Source organism: Salvelinus alpinus, chromosome 31 (assembly GCF_045679555.1).
Source record: "Salvelinus alpinus chromosome 31, SLU_Salpinus.1, whole genome shotgun sequence".
In the NCBI taxonomy this organism is placed as follows: Eukaryota; Metazoa; Chordata; class Actinopteri; order Salmoniformes; family Salmonidae; genus Salvelinus; species Salvelinus alpinus.
The window spans coordinates 13,814,749-13,838,645 of NC_092116.1; the positions used below are offsets into that span (position 1 = coordinate 13,814,749).

The window sequence follows — 23,897 nt, forward strand, 5'->3', positions numbered from 1 at the left end:
ACCACTTTATTTTAAGAATGTGAAATGTCAGAATAATAGTAGAGAGAATAATTTCTTTCAGCTTTTATTTCTTTCATCACATTCCAAGTTGGTCAGAAGTTTACATACACTCAATTAGTATTTGGTAGCATTGCCTTTAAATTGTTTAACATGGGTCAAACATTTCGGCTAGCCTTCCACAAGCTTCCCACAATAAGTTGGGTGAATTTTGTCCAATTCCTCCTGACAGAGCTGGTGTAACTGAGTCAGGTTTGTAGGCCTCCTTGCTCACACATTCTTTTTCAGTTCTGCCCACAAATTTTCTGTGAGATTGAGGTCAGGGCTTTGTGATGGCCACTCCCAATACCTTGACTTTGTTATCCTTAACTTCTTTGGGACAGGGGGGCAGTATTGAGTAGCTTGGATAAAAAGGTGCCCAGAGTAAACTGCCTGTTACTCAGTCCTAAAAGCTAGAATATGCATATAATTAGTAGATTTGGATAGAAAACACTCTGAAGTTTCTAAAACTGTTTGAATGATGTCTATGAGTATAACAGAACTCATATGGCAGGCAAAAACCTGAGAAAAAATCCAAACAGGAAGTGGGAAATCTGAGGTTTGTAGTTTTTCAACTCTTTGCCTATCCAAGATACAGTGGAAATGTGGTCATATTGCACTTCCTAAGGCTTCCACTAGATGTCAACAGTCTTTAGAACCTTGTTTGATGCTTCTACTGTGAAGGAGGGGGGAATGAGAGGTGAATGAGTCAGAGGTCTGCCAGAGTGGCATGAGCTGATCACGCGCGCTCACGTTCGAAATATCCTAAAGATTGATTCTATACTTCGTTTGACATGTTTCTACGAACTGTAATATGACTTTGTCAGAACTTTTGCCTGGACTTGCCCGCGCCTCGTGAGTTTGGATTGTGTACTAATCGCGTGAACAAAAAGGAGGTATTTGGACATAAATGATGGACTTTATCAAACAAATCAAACATTTATTGTGGAACTGGGATTCCTAGGAATGCATTCTGATGAAGATCATCAAAGGTAAGTGAATATTTATAATGCTATTTCTGACTTCTGTTGACTCCACAACATGGCGCATATCTGTATGGCTTGTTTTGTTGTCTGAGCGCTGTACTCAGATTATTGCATGGTGTGCTTTTTCGGTAAAGCTTTTTTTAAATCTGACACAGCGGTTGCATTAACTTCCTATGGCTGCAGGGGCAGTATTGAGTAGCTTGGATGAAAGGTGCCCAGAGGTGCCCAGAGTAAACTGCCTGCTCCTCAGTCCCAGTTGGTAATATATTGGATATTGGTATTGGATAGAAAACACTCGGGAAGTTTCTAAAACTGTTTGAATGATGTCTATGAGTATAACATAACTCATATGGCAGGCACAAACCTGAGAAGAAATCCAAACAGGAAGTGGGAAATCTGAGGTTGGTCAATTTTCAACTCATCGCCTATTGAATACACAGTGGGATATGGATCAGTTTGCACTTCCTATGGCTTCCACTAGATGTCAACAGTCTGTAGAACCTTGTCTGATGCCTCTACTGGGAAGTGGGGCCGAAAGGAGACAGGAATGAGTCAGGTCTGCCATGAGCTGACCATGCTCTGACCATGCACATTAGAGGGAGCTCTGTTCCATCGCACATCTGAAGTCAATGGAATTCTCCAGTTGGAACTTTATTGAAGATTTATGTTCAAAACATCCTAAAGATTGATTCAATACATCGTTTGACATCGTTCCTGACTTTGGATTTGTTTACCAAACACGCTAACAAAAATAGCTATTTGGACATAAATGAAGCAGTGAATAAAATAAACTTAGGGCGGAGGCTTCTAATGTTAACATGCATGAAACCAATGCTTTTACGGTTACAGAAGTCAACAAATGAGAGCACCTGGGGAATGTACTCTTTGGTGCAGGGTGCAGGGAAAACAATTGCATGTGACAGTACTGATAAGGGGAGAAACCGTTGAAGGCTCATATCACTTAGTTCCCTGCTTAGCAAGAAGGATGCAATGTTTAGAGATAAGGAGGAGACACCACCCAAAGTGGGGTATGAATACCACCACGGGGGGAGCCATGTTTTTTGTCTGAATACAGCTGTGTCGACCCTTTGGGAAGAATTAAACTTGGTTTAGCTTCTCTAGTGTCCGTGAGTTATTTACTCTGAAAAATAAGAACCTAACAGATGGCGCTGCGAGCAGGGTTCACCCCGATTTGTAGTCAAACCAACAGTGAGGGAGATGTATATGCAGTCTTGTTAGTGCCAAGTTGGTACGGAATGGATGTGATGTGGACCAGAAAGAAGCCCACCTCCATAGAAGCCCCAAAATCATCTTTCACTGGGTGCATCTCGGCAGATGATTCAATCACACCCATTCCAAGTGCTTCTGAATCCTGCACCTGCGATGGTGGGCAACCTCCTTCTCTGTGTGTGTTTTACCAGCTGCACCAGTGCAGTGAAACTGTTCTGAGATTTCCTGGATCTAAACGGGGTTGCTGGCCACGTCCTAACACAGTTTGACGCTGAACAGACCCCTTGGATTTCTTTACATTTTATTGGTTTACAAAGCAGAATTAAAAATGATTTAATTGTTATTTTTTGTCAACAATCTACACAAAATACTCTGTCAAAGTGGGAGAAAAATGTATAAAAAAATGATTCATAAAAATGTGATAAATAAAATAGTCGTTTATGAATTTTTAGTTTTTTACATTTATTTAACTAGGCAAGTCAGTTAAGAACAAATTCGTATTTACAATGACGGCCTACATTGTCGTTCAGCTCCCTGAGTCCATAGATGTTGGAAACACATTTAGCAGCAATTACAAAGGTGAGACTAATTGGGAAAGTCTCTAAGAGCTTTGCAATAGAGGTGTGCGCGGGACTGATTTATTTATCCCAGCTTTTCATACCACACCCGCTGCATGGCTTTCTACCCAACTCCCACAATGTTATTTTAGGCGTATGTGACGCAGCTCACTTGCCAGCCAAGGTCCCAGGAATTTTGCGCCCTATAGGCAAAAATAACTTAAGAAATAGGTTAAATTACCAGAGATTCTCGCGTGGCCCATTATATTAGGCTATCTGTATTACTGGTCTATATCAGCCAATATGGTAGATGTAGTTCGAAGAGAGCAGTTGGAGAGACTTGCCCTTTCTCTTGAGTTATTTTTATAGCCTACCTTTTAGGAGTGGGAAGATTTTCAGACAGAGAAATAGGGGTGGTCAATATTTATTTCTAGACAATGTAGTAAACTATAGCCTAATCATATTTAGGAAGTACATTTCCTTGGAAAGATAATTGCCCCGTGCTTCTCCGCCCATGCAGGCTATAGCCTACTAATTAATTGAGGCCACACGCGCACATGATCCCGCAGGTATGGCTACTGAACTGGAAGGAGCTTGAATGACGACAGTGACACTTGCTACGTTTTGCATAGGCCTATAGGACATAGCCTACCTTTTAGGAGGACAATTTTCAGGCAGAGACAAATAAATGGGTAATCAATACTCATTGAAAATGAAAAGGCGCAACGCTCGCTCACCATAGTAGCCTAACCTATGCGTGTGCCTTTTCAATGATGATAACAAATTTCCGTTATCAATATTTATTTACTGACACTGTGGTAAACTACACTCTACTAATATTTACGTTAATTTCATATTTAAAATGTACTGCCACGTGATTCTCCGCCCATGTAGGCAGCCTACTCTATTTCAATGAGACCACACATACTAGGAGCACTTGAACTCGCACGCCCAACTAGGAGAGATAGTTAACTGAAGTTGAAGCAGCGAATTCGGTGTGTGAGTAATGCAAAAAAGATGTGCTTTTATTACAATAGGTTGGCTAACCCATGCAAAGCAAAAAGATGACCGTTTCCAAATAATCGGCATGACAACAAAAATATTTTAATCCCAAAGTCGTCTCCTATCGCCCGCAGAATGAAAAATGGCGACCAAGCCGCAATGATATCTGTTGGGACCCGCATACTGAATGCAGCCCTCTACTTTGCACACCTGATTGCGCAATTTTTGCCTTTTAGGCCTATTCTTTTCTAAATTCTTCGAGCTATCTAAAGATGTTGGGGATCATGGCTAGACAGCACTTTTCAGGTCTTGGTGTACCTAGTATTTCAATCAGATTTAAGTCAAAACTGTTTTTGAGCCACTTAAGAACATGAACTGTTTTCTTGGTAAACACCTCCAGTGTTGAGTTGACCTTGTGTTGTAGGTTATTGTCCTGCTGGATGGTGAATTCCTCTCCCAGTGTCTGGTGTAAAGCAGTCTGAAGCAGGTTTCTCTATAGGATTTTGCCTATGCTTAGCCCTATCCCATTTCTTTTCACCCTGAAAAACTCCCCAGTATTTGCCAATGTCATGCATACACATACCATGATGCAGCCACCACCTTGATTTGAAAATAAGGAGGCAGTTACTCAGTGAAGTGTTTTGTTGGATTTTCCTCAAACATAAGGCTTTGCATTTAGGCCAAAAAGTGTATTCCTTTGCAAGTTTTTTGTTTTCAGTATTACTTCAGTGCCTTGTTGCATACAATATGCATGTTTTGGAATATTTGTGTTCTTTTCACTCTGTCATTTAGGTCATTATTGTGGAGTCACTACAATGTTGTCTCCCATCACAGCCATTGAACTATGGAGCTGTTTTAAAATCACCAATGGCCTCATGGTAACATCCCTGAGCAGTTTCAAACCCCCCCTGGTCTTAGTAGCTGAATCTGTGCTTGATATTCAATACTTGACTGAGGGACCTTACATATGTGTTATGTATGATGGACAGAGGAAGGGTTAGTCATTTACTAATCATGACAACCCCTGATATTGCGCACAGAGTCCATGTCACTTTTGATTTGATTTGTTAAGCCAAATTGTACACCTGAACTAATTTAGGCTTGCCTAAATAAAGGGGCTGAATACTTATGCAACTACTATATTTTAGTTATTTAATTTTATAAATATTTTTTCTTCCACTTTGACATTAGAGTATTTTGTGTAGATTGTTGACAAAAAATGACAATTAAATATTTTTATCTTGAAAAAAACGACATTTTAAAAACAATACAAAGCATACGCATACAAACGACAACATTATACAAACATCAACTACATCACGCCTGCCCAGACCCACTAGCATACACACACATCTCCAGCTCCCACATCACTTTCCGCCACATGGTCCAAAACTGCACCATTATGTTTCTCTCCGTAACCCACGCACTTTCAATTTTTTAAATAATAGATCATTATATTTTTTCCATTGTGTTAATTATGGCGGATTGATTGGTTTCCATGTTTTTAGTATACGTTTTTCAAGATGAGTAATGAGAAGAGAATCGTCTAACAGCCAACTTTATAGCTCCACCCATAACTTTTAGACTTCATAGCATTCCCAGAAAGCATGGATTATTGAGTCATTGTTAGTTTTACATTTAAGACATGACTGCCATTGTGCTGTAGAATTTGTGAATTTTGTATAATAAATTCTTTACATGAATTTATACTGCATTAAGCGTACATTTTCGTTAACTGTAATTTCATTAGTTATGCTCCAATTTTCCCTCCATCTTGTGCCAACATCAGTTCTTTTTAAGAGATCGTCAGTTTTATATGCTCTCTGCAAGATTGTGTATGTCTTCCTTGTCAATTAAATCCATTTTAATCCCACTTTATAACACAATAATAATGGGAAGAAATCCAAGGGGTCTGAATACTTTTGCAAGTCACTGTAATCTTAACTGCACTTGAATTCCTTGTCTCTGGGACCACTGATCCGAACAACGTTGATAAAGTGAAGCGAATGGCATTCTATCAAAACATGTTGAGTCTCTTGTGTCTTCCTTGTCTGCAGTCCTGGGTGAAATGAGGCATGGGTAGTAAGCTATTTGGAACACAGCCAGTAAGACAGGCAGAGTGAAGTCTTCTCAAGTCTAGTGCGTTAGACACTAAGTGGCAGAAGCATTTGACGGCTTTCAATAGATTGTTTTTCAGCACAGAACCATCACTTCTGACCGTTACAAACTCACCCTGGCACTAGGTTATCTGGTGGTAAACATTATTGGGGACAGGGAAAGAGTCTTCCCGCATGTTATTGGTGAGTTGTGGGAGAGTGCCCCCTTTAAAGCTTTGAGAAGCTCAAGGACAAGGTTTCTGTAACAACTTGAGGATTGCGTTAAACGTGTACTACCTGTTTTTAGAGAATGCAACCTTGCAGCTAGACTAGAGAGACTGCCAGTAATAAAAGACGGACAATTCAAACCACCACTGGGCACAGACGCCCAGTTTCACTCCTCAAACTGGCATAATAGTTTAGTGAAACAGATCTAAAATTGCCTCGGTCTACACAGGTGGCTCTCGTTGGTAGCTTCTCTTTGCAGCTTCTTAGAGTTCCACTGCAGAAAGTGCTCAGAGCGACTTTAATACAAAGACCCAAGATAAATTCTGGACTGTTTTGCATCATTGTTTGAAAAGCTAAAGTGCTTCATCCGGAAAAAAAGTGCTTGATTACTATGAACTCGACCATCAAAGAGTTAAAGAAGCCTCTTCTTTGGGTCTTTAAACAGGTACTACCTGTCCTCTGAGAATGCATCTCTCTGGCTGTCTGTCTGGCTGTAGACTCTGCAGACGGCTTTCCTCATCTGTGTTAGACAAGACAGAGCCCACAGCCAGAGAACGATCCTTCCTGTAGGTCTTCTCTGAAGGGACGCATACACTGAGTATACAAAACATTAAGAATACCTGCTTTCCATGACAGGTGAATCCAGGTGAAATCTATGATCCCTTATTGATGTCATTTGTTAAATCTGATTCAATCAGTGTAGAGAAATGGGAGGAAACAGGTTAAAGAAGGATTTTTAAACAATTGAGGCATGGATTGTGTATGTGTTCCATTCAGAGGGTGAATGGGCAAGACAAAAGATTGAAGTGCCTTTGAACGGGGTATGGTAGTAGGTGCCAGGTGCACCGGTTTGTATCAAGAACTGCAACGCTGCTGGGTTTTTCAAGCTCAACAGTTTCCCGTGTGTTTCAAGAATGGTCCACCACCCAAAAGACATCCAGCCAACTTGACACAACTGTGGGAAGCATTGGAGTCAACATGGGCCAGCATCCCTGTGGAACGCTTTCGACACCTTGTAGAGTCCATGTCCCGACGAATAGAAGCTGTTCTTTGGGCAAAGGGTGGGTGGGGTGTTCCTACTGTATACTCAGTGTAGAGTGCTCCTTAGCGAATGATTAGATCACAATCATCCCACTAATTAGAGAGACAGTCCTGACCTGCACCTCCTCTTGCACCTTTACAGGGTGTTGTTGGTTGATGCTACCAGCTGTTCTCCTCTGGCTAACTGTCATCACAGTGCAGTCAAACACACCTGAGATCCCCTCAGTCTATACAGGTGGCTCCCATTGGCAGCTTTCCAAAGGCACCTGGCCGGACGCTTCAGCCGTCGTCGTTATAAATCTTGTAGTCCTTTCACTTGTCTGCAACCGTGAAGGAAATGAGATGGGATGAGACGGGAAGCTGGAGGCTCTCTCCATCTCCATCTCTCCACCCGCTATCCATTGTTCTCATTTCCCCTGTGCATAGAGCCGATGAAGAGGTGTATTGACACCGCCATAGCCCCCAGGTTCTTATTCGAAAAGCTTTGCGTGTTTGTGAAGAGAATCACGTAGAGATGCATAGACTTGGATTCGTAAAAGGTGTTCTCTAGTCTAGGAATGTGATTTCACAGATTACGTGGTTACATTTCCTTTGGTCTGCTCCATTTTGGATTCTTCATATTATAGTACACCTCATAAAGCCAGGGGATAAATGGTGAAAACCCAACAGTCTATAGCTCATACGCTTCCCATTAGAAGTTGGCATGAGGCAGGCTGAACAAAGCCAGGAGGCCATGCAATTCAATATCTATCTTCAAACAAAAGCAATACAGGTCAAAATAGTTAATATTACCAAAGGAAATAGAGGGACTAACTGTACAGATAGAGAACAACAATAAAAATGATATTTTGAAAGAGAAAGCAAAGTACTTTAAACATATGTTTTTGTTTCAGTCTCCTCCATCTCCACTAACCCAAGTAAATTTGAAGGAGTTTTTTTTCCTATTAATTATAAAATTAACAGCTGTACATAAAGACTCATGTGAAGGCCAAATTACAGAAGAGGAATTTCTTGAAGCAATAGCCCTTATGCACATTCCATGCACATTCCATGACTGAACGTTTCTAAGCACACTTCCTACTGATGTGGCAATATCTGGTGGCGCATACTATAGAACGAAAGTCAGTCTAGTTGTTATCGACAATATAACAGTGCTACCACTGTCACCGTTTTTTACTAGGTGTCTTCAGGACTTTCCTCAAATGAATATTATTAATGTACATCAAATTGTTACATCGGCCTCCGAGACTCCAGCTAGCAAGAACGAAAATGGCTTCAAGATATATATAGGAAGCTACATAGACAACTATGAAGGTGAGTACCAAGTCAGTGACAGATAAAGCTAGCTACAATCATATTAGCTAGCTAGCTAATTTAACTAGTAACTGTAGCTAGCTAGTTACTTTGTAAAAGTATGTAACGTTGACAGAATCTACCTGAGAATGTGTATATTTTCGTTAGCTTGCTTAAAACTTATGCTTGCTACCTATATTTGCTAGCTAAAAATAATTGTTATTCATGTCTTCTAAACAGTATTTAACACAGATACATTGACAACATTGACAGGGGAGATCACTGTGGGCTGCCTGTCACAGGTCCACGAGGGAGGATGAAAAGCCACACAGCATGAGAGTAGCGACTAGTGCCCTTGTTAAACACTACCATGTTTGCTGTTATGTATGAGCCGCATCATTCTTGTTTCTCACTTCAGTCTTTCATCACACTTATCTTCACAGATGGTGTTAAAGCACTCCGTACCAGTGATAGTGGTCCAAAGCCACTGCTCCTGTGTTGCAGGAAGTGCTCTGTGCAATCATCTGGTGGCCTTTTTTACCAGACAGTGCACTACTCTCAACTAAACATTCCTGCTGCACCACCAGTCCACCAGTTCAGCTGAACAGACACAGAACAGCGTTGGCACAAGCCAAGAACACTTGTGAGTCTGTCAATATCCATAAAAAATGCACCTGAAAAGTATTCAGCCTTTGTAACAGTAAATCCTTGTTAATTAGGGTGTGAAGCCAGGTCCGGTTGATGGGATAGAGTTCTGTAAACCTACTAACTCGTGTGCTGATGGAATAAGGTAAGTTGGAGGTTCTTAGAATGGAAACATTTTTGAAAAAAATGTATTGTGATTTCTTTGTAAACGGTGGCGTATTTACAAAGTAATGACAAATGGTTGGGACAAATACTGGTGGGAAATATATAATAATCTATAAATCTGTATATTAATACATATATGTATATTTAATACATTTTATTTGAACTTTCAGGTTTGTGCTATTTCTGAAAAAGTTACATGAGTCTTTGTCATAGTAATCTCTCCAACCTGATGTTAAGGTTTTAAAATATTTTGCAGAAGTTCTCTCTACAAAGCACTCAATGGATACATGCCTGGTATGTAGACCATGGAGATGAAGAGGGGGCTAGCCATGGAGCCAGTGGCTGTACAGAAGTACTGCACACTGAAGAATGTTAACTTCTTTCCGTGTGGCTTCGTAGTGCACCCAGATGCCCCGTGGTTAGGATCCTCTCCAGATGTCATCCTATTTGATCCCAGTGTGAGACCACACTTTGGACTCTCAGAGGTCAAGTGCCCAAATGTACCAAGTTATGTTGACTGCCCTTACCTGAAGATACAGAATGGAGAGCTGAAGTTGAAGAGATCTCATGCTTACTACTGGCAGGTGCAAGGTCAAATCCTTCTCACAGGTTGTAGCTGGTGTGACTTTGTCATCTGTGCACAGGAGGAGATCCTAGTTGAAAGGATATATAAAGATCTACAGGTTTCAAAAACTATAAGAGAGAAGGTTGACCACTTGTATTTTTACCACTACCTGCAGAAGTGTCTCTCGCACCTGAATGGATCCCCTGCATGGGTGCCAAGTAGATTTGTTTAAAATATATATATATATTTCAGCAAATGTTCAACAGTTCAGTTAATCAATTACACATCTCTAACATTGTATTCAATCTTGCATTCTGGCAATTCTGTGTTTATTTGATTTCTTTCTCCCACCCCTAAACACATTGCCTAATTAAAGCCAATACAAGCTCCACACAAACTGATATTCACTGCAACACAATTTATTGATACATGTCATAGAAAAACAAATTATAATTTTGCTGCTAGCAAATAAACACATGTACATTTACACTGGCTTGGCCCATGCTCTGACCAAAGGTCCGTTTTGATAGTTGACCAACAGTCACGCCACTGCAAATAACTGGTTGATGATGCCTGAGATGGTCAGGGGGATGACTGTGTCAAACAGCTTGTGTTCCTTTACTCTGTGGATCATTCTTTCAACATGCACTCTCAGCCTGGCAATGGATTGGGTCTCCCTAACCTCATGCTCTGGCATCTGTGTGCGTCTTGACAGAAAGGCTGGCCGGTAGACCTTGCACGGAACAATGTCATCTATGAGAAAGCCCTTATCCAGCATAATGGCCATGTCAGGGGTGAGTAAGGAAATGTTTCCAGACTGCTTGAAGATCTCCTTGTCACTCACAGATCCAGCGTAGAACGATGACACAAAAGTGACAGCTCCATGTGGTGACATTCCCAACATGCACTTAATGGTACAGTGTGACTTGTAGGAAGAAAACACCTCACTCTGCAGTAGTAGTGAAGATGGTGTCTGGCAGCGGAGTTCAGTGCAGTCGATCACTACCTGGGTGTTTGGATAGTCCTTGAACTCAGGTGGCAGGAGGGCTTTGATGGTTTCCTTGGGGATCCATATCCGTGCTGATCAAAGCAGACAGTAGAGGAAGTTGGCCCAAGAGATAATAATCCGTCTCACTGTCGATTGATGGATGAACCGATGGGCCAAATCCTTCTGCTTCAGACCCAGCGACAGATGAGTCATAAACAAGAAGAACTCGTCGATTGATGGATGAACCGATGGGCCAAATCCTTCTGCTTCAGACCCAACGACAGATGAGTCATAAACAAGAAGAAGTCGTCGATTGATGGATGAACCGATGGGCCAAATCCTTCTGCTTCAGACCCAACGACAGATGAGTCATAAACAAGAAGAACCCGTCGATTGATGGATGAACCGATGGGCCAAATCCTTCTGCTTCAGACCCAACGACAGATGAGTCATAAACAAGAAGAACCCGTCGATTGATGGCAGTGTCTGAACATAAAGAAAACCCTTTTAGTACAACATATTGTCCTTACATTAGGTCCATAACACAACAAGTAAATAATGTTTAACAATTACAGTAAGATCAAATAATATTCTCTATTAACCTATTTAATCCCATCGTTTACAATAGTGACCGTAAAAAACATTTTCAGATATAAGGCTCTAAAAATGTTACTGAATGATGTATCAATGCATTTCCAGCAAATATTGAAATATTAAAGGGTCTCAATGAAAGATGTGCAGTGTCACATGTTTAGTGTGAATTGTCACATGACCAGAGCTGTTTACTTCCTGGTTGCACCATGAGAAGAGGATGGCTGCATCAAAGCTCCCAAACAGAAGGTTAGTAAAGTATGTTAACATAAAGTTAGGACAAAGGTTTTTGGTACACATCATCTTTAGGGTGTCTAGTATTGATATATGCATTTGCAATTACTCAACTTTGTTCAGTGTGGTCATAGAATGTGTAAACATGTTGACGGCAACAATAGTGACCGGCGGGATAACACAGTGCATCTAGGTATACACATAGTTATACACATACATAGTTATTGTTTTACCTAACTTTCTACTCTGTTCTTTCTTTTAGTGTCACTTTGAGTCAAGTTCTGGATATGTTGATCTAGGTGACTGCCCAGACAAGGCATGCAACATTGCAGTTATCCCTCAAAATGAGAAAGATGCTATCCTGAGTGATTGTGATAGCGATGGGTCAGATATGGACTATGGACAGGCCATTTGCCAGCCAGGCTGTTGAATGCATATGCTGAACCTATGCAAACATATCATGATGGGAACAACGTTATCAGTGATGATGACCTACCCCTCACCACCCCCCCATCCACAACCTCCCCCACCCCCCTCCATTGTTGATAATGAAGAGCCAAGGGTCTCTACAAGCCATAGGGGTCAGCCAGAAGAGCCAAGGGAAAAGCTACAGGTGGTCAAAAATAAAGATTGAGCGTTCAAACAATCGAAGAGGCCTGCCACTGATGTGATTCCAAAACACATAGTATACAGCCCAAATATGCAAAAGTTTGGCACGAAACCACTGAGCCACGGAAGGAGATCTTTACTGGCTGCTACTGTTGAAGATCAGGCAAGATATGACAAAGCTTCTCACTGGCCAATCAACACGATGCACCGGTTCCAGAGAAGTCGTCATTGTGACAAACGTACTACCTATGCATGTGAGAAATGCAAAGCGCCACTGCACATTGAGTGCTTCAAGATATACCATGGACAGTAGAAAAGGAGATAAGACCGAATGAAAAAGGGCTGAAAAAGACAAAAGAAAAATAGAAAAGTTGATAAAGGGTGAGGAGCAGTACAACTGACTCTAGGAAGAAAAGAAAAGTTGACGAAAAAGACAATCAAAATGACTGAAATGTTTTTGGAACAGAAGGTCAGTTTATTCAAGACATCCTGTATGACAGTAGGTCTGACTGATTGTAGTTCAAAACAGTGATGCACAAACTAATCGTGCACTTGGTTCTGAAGCTCTATGATATATATGTATATATAAGCACTCATTGTGCAGTGGCGCTTTTCAAATATATATATATATATATATTTGTATTTTGTTCAGTGTAGGCCTCTACTTGAATGCATATTCTACAGGCTACCTCTATCCTGAATGTTACCTTTATGTTCAGTGGGAATGAATCACATGACTGCTATACAGGTGTTAGTGAATGTTGCACTAAAATGTCACAATGACAATGTTACAATGAATATTGCACTAAAGTACAAGTTCAACTGTTACAATAAAGTTACAATTTTAATGTTTCAATGCATATTGAACTAAAGTAACAATGTTGAAATACGTTGATGGTTGTTGTCTTTTTGTCTTTGCTCTCAGTATTCATATCTTGTTGTATAAGGGTTTTTGATGTATAAAATAGTCACACTAGAATGTGACGGGGAATTCTAGTGGCAATGCTGGGGACTGCCAGTGACAGAGTTTTAAATGTGTTAATAACTGGGTTGGGATATATAAGAACTTTGATAACTGCATAGGAGAAATATGTTAATTCAATATACGTAACATTATCCCACCGGTCACAATTGTGACCCACCATAAAAGACACTTTTTCACCTACTTTTCCATTAAAATTTCAAAAAAGAATGATTGATTACTTCAAAGGGTTACTAATGACACTTGATTTGGATATTTTCATGTCTGGGAAAAATTCGGGATTAAATGGGTTAAGTACTGTATTTAATGAAGTTGACCCTTACTGGTTTTCTTCAAGTAACACTTGTTTCAGATGGATTGGTGCTTGTGACTCTTATAAACTTGGTCTCTGCTGCCCACTCAATTAAGTGCCAGAAGGCCATCAGGTGGGTGTAGCTTGCAAATCTAAAGATGGACCCAGAGTATTTGAATACCAAATAAACTCATTACTATTATTGCCCATCTTCTCTAAGCATCAAGTAGCACTAGACATAACCTAGCTGCTATTGTAGCTGTTGTCACAACGTACTGCCACCAACCACCTTTTTCTCTACATCGACCCGGGAAGCTACGGAAAGCTCACAATACCATTACACTTTGAAGAAAATGAACACAGCGGCACTGAACAATGTTCATTAGCACCTCCTTCACGGGGCTGTAATTTAAACGTAGTCATTGCGAACACTTTCAGTCAGAAATGCATCGACGACAGTTAGCTAGCTAGTAAGCTAATGATAAAAACAATAGCGAAAATCGCTCCGAAAGTCAGCGCACCCGTAGGAAGTAAAATAGAATGTGGGAGGTGGTATTATAATCCAGTCCATAAAAAAATTGGAGGCCCCTTACACTTCAGTGTTGTGATGCAAAGATTATAGCAAAATGCATAGCGCATAGAATTAAAAGGTATTATTCATCCTAATCGGACATATGGACGATACAGTACAGATAATATAAGACAAGAACTGGAAGCAATAGAAGACCATGAAACATCTGGGAAACCAGGCCTGGTATTCATAGCTGACTTTGAAAAGACTTTTGATAAAGTATGACAAGAATGTATATTTAAATAATATTTCAAATATTATATAATATTTGAATTTCGGAGAATCTCTTTTACAGTGTGTAAAAGTTATGTACAGTGCATTCGGAAAGTATTCAGACCCCTTGACTTTTTCCACATTTTGTTACGTTACAGCCTTATTCTAAAATTGATTACACTGTTTTTTTCCCCTCATCAATCTACACACAATACCCCATAATGACAAATCAAAAACAGGTTTTTAGAAATGTTTGCAAATTTATTTAAAAAAAACTACAGAAATATCACATTTACATGAGTATTCAGGCCTTTTACTCAGTACCTTTGGCAGTAATTACAGCCTTGAGTCTTCTAGGGTATGACGCTACAAGCTTGGCACACCTGTATTTGGGGAGTTTCTCCCATTCTTCTCTCCAGATTCTCTCAAGAGATGGGAGCGTTGGATGGTTGGATGGGGAGCGTCGCTGCACAGCTATTTTCAGTTATTTCCAGAGATGTTTCGATCGGGTTCAAGTCCGGGCTCTGGCTGGTCCACTCAAGTACATTCAGAGACTTGTCCCGAAGCCACTCCTGCGTTGTCTTGGCTCTGTGCTTAGGGTCTTTGTCCTGTTGGAAGGTGAACCTTTGCCCCAGTCTGATGTCCTGAGCGCTCTGGAGCAGGTTTTCTTCTAGGATCTCTACTTTGCTCTGTTCATCTTGTCCTCTATCCTGACTAGTCTCCCAGTCCCTGCCGCTGAAAAAACATCCCCACAGCATGATATTGCCACCACCATGCTTCACCGTAGGGATGGTGTCAGGTTTCCTCCAGATGTGACGCTTGGCATTCAGGCCAAAGAGTTTCATCTTGGTTTCATCAGACCAGAGAATCTTGTTTCTCATGGTCTGAGAGTCTGTAGGTGGCCTTTGGCAAACTCCAAGCGGTCTGTAATGTGCCTTTTACTGAGGAGTGGCTTCCGCTACTCTAGCAAAAAGGCCTGATTGTTGGAGTGCTGCAGAGATGGTTGTCCTTCTGGAAGTTTCTCCCAGCTCCACAGAGGAACTCTGGAACTTGGTCAGAGTGACCATCGGGTTTTTGGTCACCTTCCCTTCTCCCCCGATTTGCTCAGTTTGGCCGGGCGGCCAGTTCTAGGAAGAGTCTTGGTGGTTCCAAACTTCTTCCATTTAAGAATGATGGAGGCCACTGTTTTCTTGGAGACCGGCCAAACTATTTTTTAACAAGCCATAGAAAGTTGTTTTTGATTTCAGTTTAATCCACCACAAAAGACCAGAACAAATATTACAACAAATATTATGCTAACATAGATATGTAAATGTCTGCTCTTCCCAAATTTACAACCAACTAATTGCAGCATTTTTGCAAAAATGGAAGAGGCAAGACCAAAATTAGTTAAAGAAAACTGTGATAAATAAAATAAGTATACCGTTGATTTAAGGCCCAACAAATTGACAGCTGTGCCATATAGATTGCAAAGTCGTTGGGAAGAGATTTTTGATGTACCGATTCCATGGCACATGGTTTATGAACAGATACACAAAACAACGCCAGATTCAAAACTTTTTCTAGTTTGCATCGAATAGAATGTTATATATATGGGGGATACATTAAACCTCTGCAGATTTGGCTGCGAAGAGACAATCTTTAGATCAGTTGTTTTGGTACTGTCCATACTGTATGTAGCTTGTTTTTGGTCGCAGGTTCAGGAATGGCTGAAGAATTGTAACATTTACCTGGAGCTAACTCTGCAAATAGCACTGCTGGGTGATTTGAAAATTCCTAATCAATCGATCAATAATATAATAATAGTCTTTGCAAAATGTGTTATCTTTAATTTATAATCTTTAGAAATTATGAGAATAGAAAGGTTCATAACTTTTGTGAAACAGCACAGCTGAAAAATATATGGCAAATAGGAATCTATTATTTAAGTCACAATCTATCTGCAATATTAAAGCTGATCTCCCCCCCTCCCCCCCAAAAAACAAAAAACAAAACAAGGACTGTTTATCAAACCTCCCACCTATCCTGCTGTGTTCCATCCATCCCTCTCATTCTGTCTACAGTTCTGGGTCCTGGAATGGAAAGTGCTGATCTCTGACTTTTCATAATATACTCTTGTACACATCAGAGTTGCAGTCAATTCCATTTAGTTTCAGATTAGTGCCACTTTTTCTTTAGATTTTTCTATCCCTTACGTCAAGTTTTAATTCAATTTAATGTTTTGAATACTCTAATAGGTTTTATGGCATACTGCCATTGGGGAATTTAGGCTTGGATTTTCCCTGTAGAAGGACATACTACCAAATGCATAGTGTCTTTTTTATACTTAAAGGGCCTTTCATGTGTTGACCCACAATAAGTGTAATTCATTTCCATTGTAAATCAATGACTCAACCGTACAATACAATCTTTTTGTGATGACAGATTTAATATGTGACTGTGATTGTGGAACATAGTGGTGTAAATATTAGTGATACACCGATATGACATTTGTGGCTGATAACGATATCCGATATTTTCCTTGCCAAAAACCCCAGTACCGATAACCGATATTAAAAATTTTAGCGGCCTTTTAAGCATTCTAGTTCAGTTAAATAGATAACGCACACACACATGAACGCAGCGGTCTAATGCACTGCATCTCAGTGCAAGAGGCGTCACTACAGTCCCTGGTTCGAATCCAGGCTATATCACATTCGGCCATGATTGGGAGTCCCATAGGGCGGTGCACAATTGGCCCAGCATCGTCTGGGTTTGGCCGGTGTAGGCCGTCATTGTAAATAAGATTTTTTCTTAACTGACTTGCCTAGTTAAATAAAGGTTACACATACACACACCACACTGACCAAAAAGTTATTTTGTTGGCATTTACGTAGGTCCCCATTACCAGTAAAACATCATCAAAACATATTTATTTCACTTACTTGCTGTGCTGTTTCGTTATTCAGTTCAGTCGTTTTATTCTCAACCAGGATTTCATTATACATGTCAAGCAGTGAAGTTTCAGCTCTGTCTGTCCGTGGCCTCTCTTCCTCGGTGCGCACTGTCACTGTGTCCGTTTCCATCTTGTCCAGCTGTGTATGTAACATTTCACATACCCTGTTTCTTGTCTGCATCGAAGTAGCGGTCCTTGTACCTAGCATCGATCATGGTGGCGACACAGTAAAGAGAGAATGCCACCGAATCGCTGGTTCACAGACTGTCACCAGTTTTGTTGAGCAGGCGTTTCAATTCCATGACAGAGGGTATCACGTTCTCTGCAGGTGCAGTTGATGAGCTTATTTCTCGAGTCAGTTGTTTGAATGGAGCTAGCTCGTGTGTTCAAATTTCCAATTTTCAAACATGTTTTCAAATGCCATTGAAATGGCAGCAGCGGTATGACAACCAGCACATTCATGAGCATGAAATACGACTTTCCTCAGTACGAAATCCTCGACGACCCACTGTGCTGTCAGACTCAGCATGCTCATGGGGCTGATATCGCTGGTCCAAATGTCCGTCTTGAAGCTAATAGCAGTGATGCTGTTACTGTGAAACTCCGGTAGTGCAACACCTGAAAAATAGCGCACTTGGTAACTTAGTGTGTACCGATACCCGACCAGTCGGCGAAAGCCAACATCACCCACGACAGAGAACGGTTGATTGTCAAGGTCAATGAATTCCATTATCTTGGCGTTAATGCATTTTGCCTTTGAGTTGTCTTGCTGAAATTTTCTATCTCTTTCAAATTACTGTCTCGAGTCGTTGACTGCTCAATCCACACAGCAGACATTGTGGGCTAGGTTAGGAATGCTGTGTTGCACGTGTAGGGCAAAGTTTTACATGGCGTCATTACGTCATGTACCTACGTTATATACAGTTGAAGTCGGAAGTTTACATACACTTAGGTTGGAGTCATTAAAACTTGTTTTTCAACCACTCCACAAATTTTTTTGTTAACTTCTCCAGGATAGGGGGCGACATTTTCACTTTTGGATGAATTGGTGCCCAAATTGAACGGCCTCGTACTCTGTCCTAGATCATATGATATGCATATTATTATTACTATTGGATAGAAAACACTCTGAAGTTTCTTAAACTGTTTGAATTATATCTGTGAGTAAAACAGAACTCATATGGCAGGCAAACTTCCAAACAGGAAGTGAAAATTCTGAAATGGGTCGCTGTGAAAGTCATCGCCTATTCAATTCTCCTATATTTATAGATCTGTATGCACTTCATACGCCTTCCACTAGATGTCAACAGGCAGTAGAACGTGGAATGAAGCGTCTAGCATGATGTGGGGCCGAACGAGAGCTTTTGGAGTGACTGGTCAGGCAGATTGCCAGTTCTTGGCCACGCACGCTAGGCATGTGATGTCCTTGTCTGTCCTGAGTTATATAGACATGAAGAAATGCTCCGTTTGGGACGTTATTGGATATATATGAGAAAAACATCCTGAAGATTGATTCTCAACTGAGTTTGACCAGTTTATTCGATTTGTAATATCACTTTTTTAAGTTTTCGTTCATTAGCGTAAATTTGTATGGACACGTGTACTACACATGCTAGCCAAAGTTGCTAATTCGACAGAAGTAATGGACATTATAAAACAAAACAACGATTTATTGTGGAACTAGGATTCCTGGCACTGCATTCTGATGAAAGATCATCAAAGGTAAGGGAATATTTATGATGTAATTTCGTATTTCTGTTGACTCCAACATGGCGGAGAATGGCTGAGCGCCGTCTCAGATTATTGCATGGGATGCTTTTTACAAAAGTTATTTTTAAAATCTAACACAGCGGTTGCGTTAAGAACCAGTGTATCTTTAATTATATGTAAAACATGTATCTTTCATCAAAGTTTTATGATGAGTATTTCTGTATTTCACGTTGCTCTCTGTAATTATTCTGGCTATTTTGGAGCCATTTCTGAACATGGCGCCAATGTAAAACCACGATTTGTGGCTATAACTATGCACATTATCGAACAAAACATAAATGTATTGTATAACATGATGTCATATGAGTGTCATCTGATGAAGATGTTCAAAGGTTAGTGATTAATTTTATCTCTATTTGTGGGTTTTGTGAAAGCTATCTTTGCTGTGAAAAAATGGCTGTGTGTTTTTGGATATGGTGTTGAGCTAACATAAATATATGTTGTGTTTTCGCTGTAAAACATTTTAAAAATCGGACATGTTGGCTGGATTCACAAGATGTTTATATTTCATTTGCTGTATTGGACTTGTGATTTCATTATATTATATTATTTACCTGTGGCGCTATGCTAGGCTATGCTAGTCAGCGTTTCTGATGACAATGATCCCGGATCCGGGATGGGTGGTTCAGAGAGGTTTTAAACAAACTAAAGTTTTGGCAAGTCGGTTAGGACATCTACTTTGTGCATGACACAGGTCATTTTCCCAACAATTGTTTACAGACAGATTATTTCTGAATCACAATTCCAGTGGGTCAGAAGTTTACATACGCTAATTTGACTGCCTTTAAACAGCTTGGAAAATTCCAGAAAATGATGTCATGGCTTTAGAAGCTTCTGATAGGCTAATTGACATAATTTGAGTCAATTGGAGGTGTACCTGTGGATGTATTTCAAAGCCCCATCTCCAATCCAAAATTAAATCTAGAATCGGCTTCCTACTTCGCAACAAAGCCTCCTTCACTCATGCCGCCAAACTTGCCTTCGTAAAACTGACTATCCTACCGATCCTTGACTTCGGCGATGTCATTTACAAAATAGCACCCAACACTCTACTCAGCAAACTAGATGTAGTCTATCACAGTGCAGTCCGTTTTTTCACCAAAGCCCCATATACTACCCACCACTGCGACTTGTATGCTCTCGTTGGCTGGCCCTCACTACATATCTGTCACCAAACCCACTGGCTCGAGGTCATCTATATGTCTTAGATAAGGTGGGGCTTTACCTAGCAAAGCTCACTGGTCACTATAGTAACACCCACCCGTAGCACGCGCTCCAGCAGGTATATTGCACTGGTCATCCCCAAAACCAACACTTCCTTTGGCCGCTTTTCCTTCCAGTTCTCTGCTGCCAATGACTGGAACAAATTGCAAAAATCTCTGAAGCTGGAGTCTTATATCTCCCTCTCTAACTTGAACCTTTTCACACGTACAAACACACGGGTGTGATCATTCTACAGTGGTCCCTGTAGCGTACGATCAAACCGGTGTGATTAGAAAGCTTATTTAGAACGGCCAGTTTCAAATGACGCAACAATCACCATTTGAGCAGGCCACACTTTTTTCAGAAACATTTTGCACAAAAACAGTCCTTACAAAGTTATGTCCAGAATGTGAGCAGTTTATTTTTGGATGCAATTATCAGACATTCATAAAAGTATCTACAGCATAACACAATGCGCTAACTGAGGAAAGATTGACGTAATACAAGCGGTCATATTTGTATAACTCTCGCTGACAAACTACAATATGAATTAGCTAATAGAAATTACTATTTATAATTAATCACATAATTAAAATTCCAGAAAATTATGCCATGGCTTTAGAAGCTTCTGATAGGCTAATTGACATCATTTGAGTCAATTAGAGGTGTACATATGGATGTATTTCAAGGCCTACCTTCAAACTCAGTGCCTCTTTGCTTGACATCATGGGAAAATCAAAAGAAATCAGAAAAATATTTGTAGACCTCCACAAGTCTGGTTCATCCTTGGGAGCAATTTCCAAACGCCTGAAGGTACCACGTTCATCTGTACAAACAATAGTACGCAAGTATAAACACCATGGGACCACGCAGCCATCATACCACTCAGGAAGGAGACACGTTCTGTCTCCTAGAGATTAACGTACTTTGGTGTGAAAAGTGCTAGTCAATCCCAGAACAACAGAAAAGGACCATGTGAAGATGCTGGAGGAAACAGGTACAAAAGTATCTATATCCACAGTAAAACGAGTTCTATATCGACATAACCTGAAAGGCCGCTCAGCAAGGAAGAAGCCACTGCTCCAAAACCGCCACAAAAAAGCCAGACTACGGTTTGCAACTGCACATGGGGACAAAGATCGTACTTTTTGGAGAAATGTCCTCTGGTCTGATGAAACAAAAATAGAACTGTTTGGCCATAATGACCATGTTATGTTTGGAGGAAAAAGGGGGAGGCTTGCAAGCCGAAGAACACCATCCCAAACATGAAGCACGGGGGTGGCAGCATCATGTTGTGGGGGTGCTTTGTTACAGGAGGGACTGGTGCACTTCACAAAATAGATGGCATCATGAGGAAAGAAAATGCTGTGGATATATTGAAGCAACATCTCAAGACATCAGTCAGGAAGTTAAAGCTTGGTCGCAAATGGGTCTTCCAAATGGACAATGACCCAAGCATACTTCCAAAGTTGTGGCGAAATGGCTTAAGGACAACAAAGTCAAGGTATTGGAGTGGCCATCACAAAGCCCTCACCTCAATCCTATAGGGAATTTGTGGGCAGAACTGAAAAAGTGTGTGCAAGCAAGGCTGCCTACAAACCTGACTCAGTTACACCAGCTCTTTCTGTAGGAATGGGACAAAATTCACCCAACTTATTGTGGGAAGCTTATGGAAGGCTACTCGAAATGATTGACCCAAGTTAAACAATTTAAAGGCAATGCTACCAAATACTAATTGCATGTAAACTTCTGACCCACTGGGAATGTGATGAAATAAATAAAAGCTGAACTAAATCAAAAGCTGAACTAAATTTTTACTCAGATTAAATGTCAGGAATTGTGGAAAACTGAGTTTAAATGTATTTTGCTAAGGTGTGTGTAAACGTCCTACTTCAACTGTAGGTATGCACGTCAGCTTTGACATTGATTTTGCACATCGGCGTTAAACTAGACATCGGGCCGATGTCGATTTTGAAATTTTTAGCTAATATCGTCTGATTCTGATATCTTCACAGATATATTGTGCATCTCTAGTAAATATGAGGTGATCGCGTAATAAAAATAGAAATGTACATCTGAAAATGTGTATTTCCAAAATCTTAGGTCGTTTCTGAAACATACTTTAAGTGCAACAGGCTTTGAAATAGGCTTTGCATGAACAATAGGGAATCAGTGTTAGGAATCTGAAATATGCTGGTGTTCTACCAGAGGCTGGTGGGAGGAGCTATTGGAGGACTGGCTCATTGTAATGTCTGGAATGGAATTAATGGAACGGAGTCAAACGTGGTTTCCGTATGTTTGATGTGTTTGATACCTTGCTATTCAACAGTCTAGCTCCACAGGATCACAGAGCACCTGTTTCGGGTCGACTACCCATTTAACCCACAAGCGATTTCCTCTAAATGTCATTCATTGTCTATTTATTTGAAGGCACATTTATGGAAACCCAGTGAAAACCCACATAGCAGCAGGCAAATTCAAGCACGTCTGATACATTCTTGCATGATTGACATGTTGTTTCTTTGAAGCCTGCACCTGAAAGTAACACAGGTTTTCGATGCAATGCAATACAGCAAAGGCTCAAGAGCAAAGGCTGTAGTAGAATGTAGTGTTTCTAATGCATGGTTTAAACAGGGTATTTCTGAAGTATCACAAATAACATCTCCTTTCATCTCTCTCCATATCTCTCCCTCCCTCCCAGTCATGGCCAAGCTGCAGGCCCCCCAGGCGCTCCAGAGCCAGCCAGCAGCCCCAGATGGTGGGTGGGGCTGGGTGGTGGTGGGGGCCCTGTTTGTGACCTCTGCCCTGGTGTTTGGGATAATCCGGAGCATGGGGGTCTTCTTTGTGGAGTTTGTGCAGTACTTTGAGGAGAGCGCCCAGGCTGTCTCCTGGATCACATCCATAGGGTTGGCCATGCAGCAGTGTGTCAGTGAGTGTGTGTGTGTATATAAATATATATATATGTGTATATATATATAGGAGAGGAGGGTAATGCCCCATGTGATCATAAATGATCCTTAGTCCGTTGTACACAGTGTAATGACTGGTAGTTAAACCTGTGTGTGTGTGTGTTCCCCAGGTCCACTTGGCACAGCGTTGTGTAATGGATACGGTGCCAGACCTGTAGTGATGGCAGGAGGTTGTCTCTCTGCACTGGGCTTCATCCTGGCCTCACAGGCCACCTGCGTCACACACCTCTACCTCACCTTGGGCGTCATCTCAGGTACACACACACACACACACACACACACACACACACACACACACACACACACACACTTGGACCTAAAAACACTCACATGCTACTTTCTGTTTCTCTTTTATGTCCAAAACTCTGAACATCTAGTATATAACTCCCTCTTTATCCCCTCCGGCCTACCCTCCAGGTTCGGGCTGGGCATTAATCTTCACTCCTATGGTGGCGTCAGTGATGCAGTACTTCACCCGGAAGCGCTCCCTGGCCATGGCGCTGGGCTTTACGGGCGTGGGCCTCTCGTCCTTCGCCTTCTCACCCCTCTTCCAGCTCTTGGTGGAGATGTACACCTGGCGGGGGGCCCTTCTGATCCTGGGGGGCCTCAGCCTCAACATGGTGGCCTGTGGGGCCCTCATCAGGCCCCTGGGGACTCACAAGGCTGTAGCTGCGGTAGGAACATCCATTTACAGTT

At 41.1% G+C, this 23,897-nt stretch overlaps 1 protein-coding gene across 2 annotated transcripts in view; it reads left to right on the top strand.

Annotated features, from left to right (window-relative positions):
• Nucleotides 1-23,897, top strand: part of slc16a13 (solute carrier family 16 member 13) — a 42,118-nt gene that overhangs the window by 4,509 nt on the left and 13,712 nt on the right. For both annotated transcript variants that reach the window (XM_071379106.1, XM_071379105.1), the window contains exons 3-5: nt 22,934-23,161; nt 23,312-23,455; nt 23,619-23,875. In XM_071379106.1, the coding sequence (XP_071235207.1) occupies nt 22,936-23,161; nt 23,312-23,455; nt 23,619-23,875 (627 nt within the window). In that variant the 5' untranslated portion in view covers nt 22,934-22,935. The remainder of the gene's footprint in view (nt 1-22,933; nt 23,162-23,311; nt 23,456-23,618; nt 23,876-23,897) is intronic.